At 43.2% G+C, this 16,038-nt stretch overlaps 1 protein-coding gene across 1 annotated transcript in view; it reads left to right on the forward strand.

Moving 5' to 3' along the window:
• Positions 1-16,038, forward strand: part of cacng2a (calcium channel, voltage-dependent, gamma subunit 2a) — a 67,263-nt gene that overhangs the window by 31,198 nt on the left and 20,027 nt on the right. Inside the window, exon 2 of the mRNA XM_031318962.2 lies at positions 13,173-13,256. Within this exon, the coding sequence (XP_031174822.1) occupies positions 13,173-13,256 (84 nt within the window). The remainder of the gene's footprint in view (positions 1-13,172; positions 13,257-16,038) is intronic.

Genomic DNA, 16,038 nt, shown 5'->3' on the forward strand with positions numbered 1-16,038 from the left:
CCACAACTTCCCATGTTTGTTGCATGTAGAGCTCAAACAATTAGTTGATTCATTGAGTAGTTAATGGAGAGATAATTCATTTCTAATGAAAAAAAAAAAAAAAAAAAAAAAAATATATATATATATATATATATATATATATATATATATATATATATCATATCAAGTTATTTTTAGCAAAAATACAAAAATTTGGGGCTTTCAACTGTTGAAAAATAATTTAAATATTCAAACTTGGGCTTTGGGAAATTGTGAGGAGCATTTTCTTTTTTTTACAATTCATTCCACTCATTTCATCTCTCCACTGTCCGCCATATAATAAAATGAACAAATGATTAGCAAATGACTTAAAGACAAAAAACTGTATGATTTAGAATGTTTGCATTGAACCACCTTCTGCACATATTTTATTTCATTTGGGAAAAATTAAACTATGTGAGGATCATTAACTGCCATGTTTTCTCAGGCTGTTAGCATGTTGCTGTGGACTCTGGATGAAGCTTTTGAGTTCATGCCGGTCTATTAATTCAGGTCTGGGGGATTAGGTGGAGGTTTGTTGGAGCGCGGCGCTGTGCTGCAGGCAGGACTCAGTTCAGTCCTGCAGAGAGGACGATTTAGGTCCAACAGCGGCATGGCGAATCCACCTGATGGTTAGTTTAGCTCTGTCTTACAGCTCTGCCTCCTGCACAGTCAAATAGAGACGCATTACATCTCTTTTTCCTTGTCTTGGTCAACCGTTTTTAGAGGCACAATGTTGCTACTGACTGGCAACTGGCAAAGTTCGGCTGTCTGAGATGAAAGTTGACAACTGTGTAAGATATTGTCAACAGCAGTGGCCGAATAGTCTACTGACAGTTTACCGACAGCTAAACTAAGACAGTGTGTGTCAAAATTAATTCAGTACAACATGAAATGACGCACAATACACTGGCTGACACGTAATTTCGTACACACTGTTTTAAATAAAGTTCAGGAAAACGAACACTCTCCTTCTGACACAGACTACAACCAATATTTTATTGGACCCATCCTGCAAACTGTGACATTCAATAAACTTATACGATCGTTGTCTAAAGACGCCTTAAAAGTAGGAAAAATGTGACATGCAACTCAGAAGATGACATAACCTGATATGAATTGTTCTGGCATTTTACTTTGGTTTGGAAGCAACTAAGGCAGGAGAAACAAAAAGCTGTTGTCACGGTACACAAGGCTTTTGTAGCAAAGTTTGAGTTTGGATTGGCTGACGTGGAGTCTGACGTGATAACAGACAGTAGCAGGACAACAGACCGAGCCATTAAGATTTTGAGTAGAGTTGTTTTAATTGACGTCTCTGTGGTCCCATTATAATTTGTGATTTTGGTTGACATCACCCTGTGGATGAGTCAGTGTGGACTAGTTCAAACTCTGCCTTTGCATCCTAATTTTTATTCTGACGCTGAATTTTCATCATTTGACACCAGGCTTGGCAGATAGGAAGCAGCACTGAATGTTATTGGTCGGCGTTGCTGTTAACAAACATTTTAACATGGAGAGGTTTAGCTCTGTTTTCCATTTCCCAGTGTTTACAAGCTCTTACTCACTTCCCTCTAGTTGATTGTCTTTCTCTTCACTGAGTCGGGTAATTTTCTTAAACTGGAGTCAATTCCTCTTTGACTCATTTTACTTCGCCTGCAGCAAAACTGAATCCATCTTGCTGCATTTGCATTCTTCTAGTGACTATGCGTGTGTTCATGCTGCCAATAAATATGGTTTCTCAGTCGATTTGGACAAAGCCATTCTTCAGGAATGAAATTGCCAAATAAACACTAAAGCACATTAAGCTGGTGAGTCCTTCCTCTCTGGTTTAAGTTGAGCTGGTTGATGTCACACCGCTGTTTTTAAATGAGGTTGTGTGTGTTTCTAAAGTGCAGGATCACAAATAAATGCAAAACAGTTTCCTCCCGCCGAGCTGATTACATGATTGTGATCGGCGTAGGTGAGGTGTTGCTTTTGCACTGGCTGTCATTAGCATGAGGTGTTTACTTGGCCTGCGTTCTGGGAATGCCTCTCTCTGTGGGTGCTGCTGCTGAGGGACTCTTCTGAGAACTGGCGAGCTCTCGCCCTGTCTGACCAGAAGGCTGTGACGCACGCCGCTGTGACACTGGTGACTCACTGGTTCCCTGTTCCTGGATCTGTGAAATCTCATCCTGCCCTTCTGCCCCGCTCCGTGACCTTGTATGTCCCAGTGTGTCCACACGTCTCAACTGAGACACTCGAGACGGACCACAGGCAGAAGAGAACTCTCCCACTCCCTCTGACATGAGCGGAGGGTGATGCTGCTTGTCTTGTCTTTGTTTATGAACTACTGACACCTAACAGAGAAGCAGAGAGAGGAGGCCTGTTGTAAAGAATCAAAATCAAGAAGGGAGAAAGGGTTCTGAACCGGGTGCTGAAAAACTACATTATATCTCTAAACAACCCATAACCTGAACTCGTGAGAACCCATGGGTCTTGGTTTTAGGTTCTGACTATGTTTCCCCTGTGTTTTACCTGTGTGAATGCGCAGTTGTGCATAAGAGCCAGGTTAACTTCTGAGAGATGCTGCTCCAGACTCTCGTTCAGCGTGACACTCGTTTAGACTCTCATTCAGCGCACCCTGAGCCAAAGAACGACTGAGAGCCACTACTAAGCGTGGCTTGATTGGTTCTGTAACAGAAACACAACGTAGGAGAAGTTCATTTTCTGAAATGACTGATGCTGTTGTCATCCTTCCTGGGAGGAAACTCTTTTAAATAAAGCAGGAAAACACGCAGGTCAGATATTCTGAATCTGAATATTACCCGTATCTTGAAACAACTTGCATTGCTTATCTAAACAAGTCCTGCCATTAACTGCCTGTTGCAAACAAACTGATGCATTTCTTTTTTCCGAGACCTGGAACTTGGACTTAGTTCCACCTCCTGAGCAGCGCTAAAATTTGGGTTCAGAAAATTTGGAGGGAAATACATTGGAAACTATGGCTACACGTTAAGTTCCTTTAGTGGAAAAGGACTGATACAGTATAAAAAACAGGAGACTATAAATAAAGAGGGATTGAAGAGGAGAAAGCAGCGGGGTGAAACGAATATGACGGAGAGGTTTCTGGCCTCCCTACAGGTTTGCTGTTCCTTTGGTGGTGGCTCACAGGCGATCCCCTCCTCCCATCTTATTTCTTCTCCATCAACAACACATCATCTCAGGGGTATACAGACCCACAGATCACTGCAGCAGCTCTCAGACAGACGCAGATGTGGTGCGGACATCCCAGCATTCAGGGCAGAGAGGAGCGGCTTTGTTGGGAAAGCGCTCAGAGCCGAGCCGTGGGAGGTCAAATGACTGTCTAACATCTGTCAGTCATCCTCCAACGAGCCAAAACCTGACGGCACCTCGCTGCCTCCGTTAGTCTGCCTCCCACAGCACCTTCAGCTGCAGCTGCCATGTTGCATAGCTGCCAACTTCCCCACAGCCTACAAGATGCATCTTTATTGGCAAAGCTGCTAATATTGTATTCTTCTTGCTTCATCTTTTTTGCAGCATTAAAGACAGCTAAATAAAAGCAGTTTTCAGTGTTAAACTCTTAAAGTGCCCATATTATGAAAAAATCACTTTTTCTGGGATTTGGGGTGTTATGTTGTGTCTCTGGTGCTTCCACACACATACAAACTTTGAAAAAAATCCACCCATGCTGTTTAGAGTGAGATACGGTTTCTGAATGTGTCCTGCCTTCAGTCTCCGGGTGAGCTGTTCAAAATCGGCACGGCTTGTGACGTCACAAGCCGAAACGAGCAGGCTAACCGCAACATTAGCTCGTAGCGTTAGCATGCTAATGCTATGGCTAACGCTAGCATGCTAACGCTAGCATGCTACCTCGTTCTCAATAGCAAAGCACTGCTACAACACACACAAGTTCACCATAATCTACAAAAGAACTACTTACATGTGCGCCCTCATTTAGAAGTCTCCCAGCTAATCCTGCCTTGTAGCTGACCAAAGTTGTAGAAACAGCCTTTCTTTTACCGTCTATGGAGCTAGCTAGCTGACATGATCTACATCTGAGCTACTGGGCATGTGCAGTGCAATCAAAGATAGTACAGAAGAAGAAGAAGAAAAGAGGTCTCACTCTGTAGCTAAAACAGAGACCAGCTGAAAAGAGGATCTGCAGCAGTGAGAGAGAGCACTGCAGTACAACACAAATATGGTGTTTTTTGAAAATTAAACCATGTAAACCTATTCTGGTACAACCTTAAAATACAATTATGAACCTGAAAATGAGCATAATATGGCTGCTTTAATTAATAATACCTAAAGGTCTTTTTTATCATTGCTTATTTAGTCATGAATATTTAATGTTATAAAAAAATACTTTTTGAAGAATTGGCATGTGTATAACGCGTGTGTATAAAAGCATCAAGATTACAATCTCAATGGGGATGATTGCAATGAATGACTAGTACTCGTACAGGTTACTGTATGAAGGCAGGGGCCGATGACAGAGAGTGGAGAGCTGCGAGAGGAGGGCTGGATTTTCAAATTCTGGCTTTTTTTGCCTTTTCCAGAAAACTGCCTACCCCAGCTTTAACTTGAGGCAGGTTATTGTTGATAACTTAATTAACATTATTTGCTTTCTTCATAAACAAGCAATAAACTGCTGATTTTTAACTTTGTTGGTCTGGATGCTTATAAATACTGTATGAGTTTACTTCTGTTCTAATTTCATAGTTAAAAACACCTAATAAAACACAAATAGCAACACATTCTGATCAGTCACCATGTGACTATTATAACAGAAACATGATTACCTGATTCCAGAGCTGCACAAGACAACTAAACTAATTCATGTTAATATCAGTCGATGTTTGTCAGACTGCCGTGGAAGCGAGTCTTATTTTCTTCAAACTCTGTCAGTCCTTCATGCTGAACGTTATAAAACTGCTGAGAAACTGTATTTGGTAAAATACACAACGGACCACATTCCCACTTACAGTGTAGACAGATTAGACAAAATTATGGTCTTAACCCTTCTGGTCAATAGATCCCACGTGACTTGGTAGCTCATGATAGGTTGGAGGTATGTCTGGATGTCAGATTACCTTATTTCCATTTCTAAAAGGGAATGGTTGCTGTCTAAATGACTTGAATTTATCCATTAGTGCCTCCTCCTCTAGCTCCTGGTGAGGGAGGTGTGAGTGGATGCAAACAGCCCTTCACAGAGAGCTGAAGTGCGTCGTCCATTTTCAAATCCCTTGAACGATTTGATCGGATGCCTCCTGAATTATACCCTGTCCGTATATTCTGTTTCACTTTTGCAATACGTCACATTACTTAAACTAAAGATGCTCTAACTGTCATTTCACTGTGTCTTTAAGGCCTCACACAACAGTTCTGCTGCAGCGCTGACATGAAAAAAGCATGTTTTCAGAGCCGGAGATGCTACATCTGTGTTGTGTGTGATGGGAGAGGGGGAGACGGTGCATACGGGCCTCCCTGCCTTAGCGGGGTCATTACCAAGATGAATATAGTGATTATAAGGATGAATAAGGTGTGATTATGAAGACGAATAAGGCGATTAGGGCTCTTGTCACTGCTGCTAGGGCGGCTGTTCATCAGGGGGGGTGGGGGGGGAGATGTCAGCATGTAACATGCGTGAACCCATTACCTTTTCATCCACAGGGGATTTATACGCAAATACCTATACATGCATGCACATGAAAGTGCTGCCACGCCACACCAAAAGGGGCCATTTGTGTTCATTTGTGCGGTTAAATGACCCGTGCATGCAATATATCTCTCTTATGTGTTTGACCTGAAAGGACGCAAGCACACCTGACTGCAGGCTGCTGTGTGCAGCCAACGCTAGCTTACAGGCTGCCGTGCTGGTACTGTAACAGCAGCTGACTAATGCTGCATGCTGTGTCACTGAAGCCGCTGTGTCCAGGGGTTAAAGACACCTCACCAGCTCCATCCATGTGATCCTCCCCTATCCCAGATAGCTATATCCATGGCAACCGAAGCGAACGGTCCTGATGTCCACATGGCAACGGCTGCCATAGGGACTGAGGACGGAGGTGGAAGGAGGAGAGGGGGAGGTGGAGGAGGGGGAGGGGGGTTCTGGATGCTGACGCACTCGGTGGCTGCCTGAAAAGTTTTTGAGAATGCCGCCCACTGACGAATCAAAAGTGGGCTTGAATCTCTTTCTCTCTAACTCTTTTTAAAAGGCACCTCCTACTCAGTCAAGAGTCCTCCTCATGCCACCCTCCCCTTCCTATCATGCACCTCCTCCGTGTTTGTGTCTCATCGAACCTTTGTCTCTGTCTGCAGCGCTGTGGCAGCTGTGATCATGTTTGATCGCAGTTTGAGGGTTTCGGGTGTGGGCAGGCCCGGCCAGGATGTCTCTCTCCTCGGGCGTCCCAGAAGGATTCGTCTGGTTCTGCTACTTTTTATAGGCTACCTGCAGATATACAGTGTGATGATAGCCAATGTCAATACAATTTAGAGAGAGGAGGCTGTTATTCATGCACCCTGGGTATGATGGGGTGTGCTGGATCTGACACAGACATAGTGACAGTAACAGTAACAAGTGCAATAGCAGCACATTTGTTAGGGTTAAGCCAGTGTTGTTTACCGTTGCAATGGCGCTTTGTTAAGCTAAACGCTAAAGAGGACAAGTTGCTGATTTTCAACCCTTCTGAAGCAAGTCATCCAGTGGAGATTTACCAGCAGGTAAACGCGGACCTCCAGGTGGTGCCGCCATGTATCTGCATGTACGGCAGAACAGAAAAGTTAAGTAACGAGCTAAAGCTAGTGGTAGCTAGTTAGCTTGGTTAGCGGAACGCTGAATAAAGCATTTCTAAGCAACCAAAGTTCCAATTAACTTTGATGAAATGAAAAAACACAGTGAGAGGGTCCAAGTTTAAGATTAAAACAAAAACAAGTTCAGGGAAGACATGGTTCTGAGCCGTCTATTCTTGTCATTCTTTTTCTAAGACACAATTTCCACCCAAATACCAATAATTCTCTTTGGGTCGCCTCATTAGTTGAACCTCCCACCTGAAAACCATGCACTCTGCACTGGTCACCAAAATATACCACACAGACGGGCAAAGCGAATTTCAAGGCCAGGAAAATACCAAACTGTCAGAGCGCTGCACCGCCACGAAAACAGAGCCCAATTATGTTTGCACTGCTATCGCTACATGAACTTGTAGACACGTAGACAAACCTGACATGGTTACAGATGAGATAAAAATATAATTTAATTCATTTCAACTTCAGAAGTAAGCTGATCAGTTGAGGCGATACATCTGTGAGCATGTTAGAACCGTGGACAGCGTTGGGAAAGAGAGAAAGCTACTGTATAACCACCTCTTACTAATAGCCTAATGATTAATAAAAAGAGAAAATAACCTATTGCACAAATAATAATCAGCAGGCAAGTCATTTACAAAAAGCTTCAGCATAACACTTTCATGACTGTTTGAGTCAGGAGGGAGAAATGGGTTGTAGTTGCCTTAAAACTTGCTCAGCCTCAGCAGCAGGCAAGAAACGTCCCCGCTCAGAGAAAGATGCCTAATAACCAGGAGCCACGGGCCGTGCTTCTGGTATCAATAGCATTAGAAAAACCTTCTCAGCTGCATCATAGACCTCTCTTAACCACTCAACACCTAAACCTTGGAAGGCTTCCACATTAAGCAGAGCTCTGCCACAGCTGGAGCAGCTCCAAAACCCTACACGTATATGTGAACATCAGCCCAGGGAAAGCTTCTTTAAAAAAAACAAAAACATGAATAAAGAGCTACACAATGACATCACAGGCCCAGGAATAGCTTCTTCTCGTGGTTGTGTGTTTGTGCCAACGGCGGTCTGAAAATGGGCTCAACGCTGACCGGATAAACCCTGGGTCCCTCAGGAGCAGACTCAGAGCCTCGCTGTGGTGGGCAACTATAAATCTACATCCATCCACCCACCCCCCTTCTCTTTTCCACAACAACCCCCTTCTCTTCTCTCCAGTGCACTCCACTCATGAGTGTTTCTCTGTCTCTCCAGGCTCTGTGGTAATGAAGTGCTTTATGGCTGCAGAGGATGGGAGGGGACGCAGGGGGCATGGGGTTATAGCCCATAGCTCATTCCTACTATAGGGGGCTCAGTGGCCAGCGGTGACTGGGCTGATTGAGTAAGTCTGGACCCCTAACCTGAACACATACTCATACACATCGCCCCGACCCCAGGACAGGGGTCCAAGGGTGTTTGGTGATCTCAGCAGGAGAGATCTCAGACAACCTGCTCCCTCTTTTAATGACGCCTCTACACATTATTACTGCTTGATTTATAACGTTCGGTCAGGCTATGCGGGCTACAGTTACCATCTGGATTTCAGCACAATTCTTAAACCTTGTTCTCGACGAGGGTTCAGAGTTCGGAGCGTTTCATTTTTAATTTTTCATTTGTTGTGTTAAATTATCTGAAGCCCTCTGATAATGTAACAGTGATTAAAGACAAATAAGGCTGACTTACTGCCCTTACGGTCGGGAAAAACACGTTTTCACCTTGTTAGTTAATTCTTCACGTCATAATGTTTGTCTTTAGAGAATTACATGCCAAAAAATGTGCAAAACCTTTGCTTTCTATTTTAATAACAAAACTTGACTGTATTTCCTTCCCACTGAGCTGAATTTTACTTTTTGTTCTCTGGCATACAGTAAAAAAAGAACAATTTTTAAAAAATTCAAATTTTTTTGTTAAGTACACTTTTTGATTGGTTTTTAGAATGACACATGTTGCAACATTGTCTGTCCAACAGTTTGGTCCAGACTGAAATACTCAACAATCACTGGACAGATTTCCATGAATTTCAGTTCACACATTCATTTGCCCTCAGGATGAATTGTAATAACTTTAGTGATCCTCTGACTTTTCAACTAGCACCACTATTAGGTCAAAGTACCTGTTAAACTAACTAAATCAGCATGCTCACAACAACAATGCTAACATGCTAATTTAGGGATTAAGTACAGCCTCACAGAGCCACTAGAATTGCTGTAGACTCTTCAGTCCTGTTTCGGTGTCAACATTTGGGATCTTCAAAACCCTTCTTGCCCCTACATCCAGTTTCTGTCAGGTAAATGTGAAACTGCAAAAGCAAGACACAGTTTTCATGTGACTTTAAACACAGAGCCCCTTTTAGTAATCCAGTGCTGAACGTGTTGCTCAGTGAATACAGGTGTTCCTCTAAGTGATAAGTGTTTTGACCCACTACACACCTGTGCCTCCGGTAACACACCTCTCCGTTCAAACAGTGGTCCCTCTCCTTGGCTCTTATTGGCCTGACGGCTCTCTCTCCACGCCTCGGCCCTGCGCTCACACTCACGTGGGGAGGTCTCTGAAATGAAAATGCCATTATAAAACATTTACCAGCCTGCTTGAGTTTACATGTCTTACAAGAAAAGGACCGTTTGGAGCAGTTAAGTGTCACATAAATCTTTCAGCACGCTAATTGAAGTGGTTCCCCCAATAGGCCACTCTCCACAGCTGCTATTACAACTGTGGATGGGACGGCCAGCTGCAAACCAAATCTTACACCCACTTGATAACGTTGTTAAGACACACACATGGTGCTCTGTGGATTGCTGCTGCTGCTGCTAGTTTGCTCAGGCAGCTCCACTGGGAGCATGCAATGTAGTTGTATGTAAACACAAGTCATCTTTCAGTGAAATATGCTCTGAGAGGCGGCACAAGTGTGTTCTCCTCCCCTGGAAATAAAACTTATCTAGAGCTTATTTAAGCAGGCAAGTTGAAGAGGAACATATTGTTATTTCCAGCTGAAGTCTGGGGGAGTAGTTGCAGGAGGTGGCGTTACACCTACAGTATGCACTAGCTCACATCTGAAAGCTGGCGTGCTACAGTTAGCTGCCGAGCATCTCCACCAAAGCTTCGGAGGACAGTGTTGGGAGTAACGCGTTACAAAAGTAACGCAATTACAGTAATGTATTCCTTTTTGCTGTAACGCAGTAATATAACGCATTACTAATTAAATTTCGGTAATATTATACTCGTTACAATCTCCGTAACGCGAGTTACAATGCATTTTAACGCAACATTTAGTGGTGCATTTTTTTTTTTTAAGAATTCACCAACACTGCGACACATTTCTTCACAGGAAAAAAAAAAAGCCGTATTATTTTCCTGTCGCTGTATTCGATGGTTGAGATGACTGTAGAGACAGATACATTTGCGAGATGGATATTATTTTCAGGAGTTATTACGCTGCGTTGAAGTGAGCTGTCCTGTTTCTGTTCCCGTGGTCAGAACCAGAGACGGTACGGACAGCATGTATGTCCCAACAGGTGACGGTACGTCAGCGGCTGACAGATATAAACATGTCGGGAATTAATGCTGAGGCTTGCTACACGTAAATATCATTGCATTTTATCAGCCGTGGAGAGTAACTATGCCTGTAGTGGAATGGCTTCGAATGACGACCAAAAGCGCTTGTCTTTTACTGTGACCATTTACTGTTCAATATGTTGCAGTTTTACAAACAAGAAAGTGAACAACTTGAGCCTGACGGACATGTTGCTTCTCAGTAAGCTAGCAAGAGTAGGCTACACAACAGACAACTTCCGTGTAGCCTACTTCAAAATAAAAGCACTTCCTGTGACGGTTCGCAGTAAAACTAAATTACTGTTAAATAAGGTTGTGTAGGCTACCTTTTCACAAATCAGCTGTAAATCAAGTACTGTAAATAATGTTAATAGTGAGTTTTAATCACACTATAATTGAACATTTCCTTTAGAGTGTTTTAACCTAAACAACATGAATTTCTTATTGAAGTGCTATAAACAAACATTTTACAACAATGCCATACTTTTGAGTATTTTCATTTTCTCCTACTTGCCTATTATATGTTTTACTTATCTAGTTTGTATAGCTTTAGTTACTTTGCATATTTATATTAATTATACAAAATATGAATAATCTATGATGTATTAAAGTGGATAAAGACGAGACTTTATTGATCCGGTGGTGAAATTCACAAGCTAGCTGCCAAATCAAACTTCCCCTGTTATTTTGGTGAAAGTAACTCAAAAGTAATGCAAAAGTAGTGTAACGCATTACAATTCAGAGACAGTAATATTGTAATATAACTACTTACTCTCAAATGACAGTAACTAGTAATCTATAATGTATTACATTTTGGAAGTAACTTGCCCAACACTGTCGGAGGATTACTTTGAGATTCATGCCACCTCGCTAGTTAACAGAGATCACCTTCCAGCTGATTGAAACAAGCCCAATTCTCTAATCTCCAGTCAGCCGCTGAAAGCTTTTGTCGTGTTTCAAAGCAAGTTCAAAACTGTGCAGGTCCGTTAAACTCTGAAGGGCTTTTCCATGGCTCAGCAATTACTGAGGCCTAAACTGTGACACTCAAACTTGATGTATTCCACCTCCCACTCTATCTTCCCTCTCTGCCCTTCAAAACCTTTCTGTTCCATGCCCTTCATATATTTAGCCCTCCTCCTTCTTCCCGTTAAATTGTCTTTCTCCCTGCTTTCCTCTGTTTTTATCGCTCCTTTTCTCTTGTCCTCATTGCCAAAGAACCTGTTGATGAAAATCCAACAAAAAAATGTAACTGTGGGCCAGAGCTAAAGACAATGGGAGAAAGGAGTGGACACACACAGTAGGTACATTTCATTGTGTCCATTAAGGATTAGAGGATTTTTCATGCAGAGTTTCCCACACTCGCCTAGACCTGCTTTAAAATAGATAAATACATGGAAATCTCCCATTTTTACAAAATGGAGCCTTTGAACATCACAAGTTTCCACTAAAAAGATCGGATCGGTGTGGAGCGATGAAGAGGCTGTAACCTTCCTCACATTAATATATGAAACAAACAGAAATGTCATATTTCCATCATGTTTTTCCATCATTAGAGGTTTGACAATATAATCCAACAGTAGTAGATTGTAGAAAGTGCTCATATTATGCTCATTTTCAGGTTCATAATTGTATTTAGAGGTTATATCAGAATAGGTTTACACTGTTTAATTTTCAGAAAACACCATATTTTTGTTGTACTGCACATTGCTGCAGCTCCTCTTTTCACCCTGTGTGTTGAGCTCTCCGTTTTAGCTACATAGTGAGACATCTCACTTCTATTCAATCTTTGTTGGGAGTCGCACATGCGCAGTACCTAGGTAAGGACTACTAGCCAGTCAGAAGCAGAGTATGAGAGTGTGCCACGCTAGCAGCTAGGTGAGCATTATGAGACAATTTTGACAACTTTGAGACAATCAAAACAAACGTTGAAATACATTTATCCTGAGCTGAGTGAGTCGACCGGCAGGTAGCTCCGACACAAATACTGTACGCGGGTGGGAGAGCAGATCGAGGACGCTTTGATGGCTCGTTTTTTCCAGGTGACACGCTCTATAATGTCTGAGTGGTCATCACCGGGGGTGGTCATCACCGGGGGGGTCCCCTCTCTTTCCGCTGCATGTGGGCCGTTCACACAGTAATAATCGCACCCCGCTGTGCCCATCATGCCTCACTGCCAAAACCTCCTCTGCAACACCTGGCACCATGGTAACCAACACCTGTTCACCTAATTAGAGGGACACTGGAGGGAGAGGAGATGAAGAAGTTAATGAAACGCTAATCTAGTCCAATCAAACGCCCAGGCATCTGCCTCCTCACTGCAGCAGCAGCTCGCCGTAATGGCCGCCTTATGGGCGCCTCCCCCGCAACGGCACCTTGAGTGACCTCATCAATGCCAAAACTCCTCAGAGAGGCTGCAAATAGAGGAGAGCACACAGGAGGAAGTGGGAGGGAGAGGGAAGCCGGCATGCTGCTTCCTGGATGGACAAAGTAGCTGGACGACAAGGTGTCAGCCAAATGAACGAGCATTAAGAGATGAGGTTCCCTGTGCAGAGCAGTTGGAGCGGCTCCAGGTCGCACCAGCTGCGCTGCTCGTGTTTACAAGCCGCCACCTGCTGCCGGAGAGGCCTGGAGCTCAGGTCTGCTTTCTGAAGAGCATCTTCTGGTCTGTGTGAGAGAGCCGTGGCCAGAGAAAATGGTCCTCTGGTTTGACACTAAAACAGGTTTGTCTTCTTGTAACAACTCCACTGAACCCTCGTTCTGTTTTTCCCCAACAGGAAACTTCAAAGGGATGTGTAAACAGATAGACCACTTTCCTGAGGAAACAGATTACGAAGCGGACCCATCTGAGTACTTCTTACGTGAGTATCTCGGCTCCCTATTTTCACACAAAGAAATCATGTTGGCACATAAGATTGATTGTATTTTGCTGCTCAAATGTTTGTCATCATCAGGCTTTTTTCTCCCCCACCCCCCCCTGCCATGTTCTCTGGACATATACTCGGAATATTTTTAAAATCTGTCCCACTTTTTACTCTGTCTCAGACTGGAGCGCGGTGCCAGTAACTGCTCTTGGCCCGTGTGTCACTGCTGTCTCTGCCTGCTTTGAGCACGAGGCCGGCCAGACTGAGTCCTGCCAAGCAGCTCGTCTGTTTTTACTGCTTGGCTGTGTGTAACATAATGTGCAGTGTTACAGTCGGCTGTGTACCCTGTAAACACAGCCCATTGATTTCTGCTTTCTTTCCCTTTGTGCAAGCAAGACAGAGATGCTTGTCGAACTCATTTGCCTGCTATCATGATGTACTGTTAGTTTTGTGAGCTCAATACTCTCTTCTGATTGGCCAGTGAATGTGTTTGAGACGTTTATTCATGAATTACAGACTCAACGAGTTAAACATCTTGTGCTAAAATAAATTTAAAAAAGGTTTTATCCAATAATGCTTTTAATATAGTCATAGACCCGACATGTTTCATTACTGGTTAGAATGAATGGTAATCTTACATGTGCTTATGTTGCTTAGTTACCACTCTGCTACAGTGTAGCCAACTGATGCTGAAGACAGCCGTTTCTATGGTCACCGTCACAGTGTAGCAACAGAAGCAAGTTCAAAAAATGTTCTATGGTTACAGCTCTGCTCTGCTGTTGTGTCACTTACTGTAATACAGAAAGTAACCAGTTATAAATACCAGAACAAATACCATTTTTACGTACTTGTTTTGTACACACTAAATCAATCAATCTACTTTTACTTTAGACAATAACTGAAATGTTGCAGTTTTGCTGCTCTGGTCATATCAGGAGGATTTTCTTTTTTTCAATTTGGATGTCTATTTGGACGATTCTTTGTTGTGAGGCAATCTGTTAAAACAGCTTTGATAGAGAAACTTTTTTGGAGAGCATCACTGCATTGGAAAAGCATTGTTTACACAGACACATGTAACACAGTAGCAGTGTAAGGGATTACAATCATTACATTGCAGTTGCTAATCCCAGTAACAGTTTGTGGGCTCGGCTTGTTCGCTGTTTTACTGGGAGTTTGATGCTGGGTTTATATAAATCTGGCCTGTGTTCAGTGGAGAGAGTGATGCCGAACAAGTTAGCTTGGACAGAATAGGAGAAATGATACTCCAAAATGTGTCTTAATTGCATGTGTGTTCTTAGCGGGCTTGCTAATGTTAGCCTAACATGCATTCAATAATTCCTGGTTTTGTTGAGAGTTGGAGGTGTGTGTGAACTCCTCATCTTCACTGTGAGGATCACATGTAGACTGGCTGCTTCTTAAACCACAATGTCTCATTTTCTATTTCTACATGTATTAAATACATTATGGGACATGTGTAGACGCTTTTGAGTTGTTTAAGGGCAGTTAGGGGAAAACTATCAAAATCGATGCGGAACAATCAGAGATATCATCTTTTCCATTCCACACATTCTTCTTCCTTGACAAAACTTGGTGCCTACATTACCCATAATGCAACTCAACCGCCGACAGTTACGTAGCAGCAGCTAATGTGGCCTGGAGCCTCCAGCCTACAGCAGAGATGAGAAGCAGCTACAAGGGTCTCACTTCTTTCTACCTCCACACCAACAGATTTGTTTTTCATTTTAAAACTTGTAGTCTTCAGTCTCAACCAACACTGACTCAAGTGACATCACTTGCGGACATTTATCAGGCATCAAACAGCTCCCTCTGGAGAAACTAAAGGCTTTATACCACTTTTGCACATGCACAGTAGTAGACCTTTATTCAGATGTACTTTTTTTTTTAAAGTAATGCATATCAATCATGTGAAATTGATTACATTTTGTTTGCTATATTTGATAAAATGCCACATTAGTTGCCAACTTTAGTCCCTGTTGACCCTAGATGTGGTATGTGGTACCCTCCCTCCTGCTGCAGCCTGCAGTTGTTTGAAACTAGAAGTCAGAAAGTGTCCGTCTCCTCGTCTCCATCAGCGGGGACAGTTATTGAGGCCTCTCAGAGAGCCGAGCACTGCGTGACAGTGCTGGAGATTAAGCCCAGCCAATTAGGCTGTTTGACTTAGCGCTCTGAGCGGTTGTTCCCGTCCATATGTGCCAGAGAAGACGGTTATGATAACAGCTCTGGTAATGATTCTAACAATGCCAGAGTTCTGGCGAAGGCAGATCTCTCTTTAGAAAGAGCTGTCTCTCAGGCTGGGGATGACAGGGTCACGGGGTAGAGGCCTCACTCGGACCACCGACGCTCATCTGCGTGTGTGTGTGTGTGTGTGTGTGTGTGTGTGTGTGTGTGTGTGTGTGTGTGTGTGTGTGTGTGTGTGTGTTAACCTCTTCCTAGGCTGTGATTGGAGGAGAAGGCCGCAGTGCTCCCAGTGGCTTGCCAATTAGGACACTCACATCCATAAATATTTCAGCCTCCTTCTTATATAGGTCAGGCCTCTCTCGATTGCTGTCTCTCACACTCTGCTTGTCTTCACCATCACACCCAGAATATTTCATGTCAGGAGTTGTGTAGTTCCTGTTGGATTGAAAGAGAGACCTGACGATTTACTAAGCTGATGAAAAAGGGTGCATGAAGAGGTCACACAGGACATCTTGGTGGGTGTCTCCGTATTAAACCCCTGTGATGTATTTTTATATCTGGCCATTTCCATTTCATGGAC

The sequence above is a fragment of the Sander lucioperca genome, chromosome 21, assembly GCF_008315115.2.
Source record: "Sander lucioperca isolate FBNREF2018 chromosome 21, SLUC_FBN_1.2, whole genome shotgun sequence".
Taxonomy (NCBI): domain Eukaryota; kingdom Metazoa; phylum Chordata; class Actinopteri; order Perciformes; family Percidae; genus Sander; species Sander lucioperca.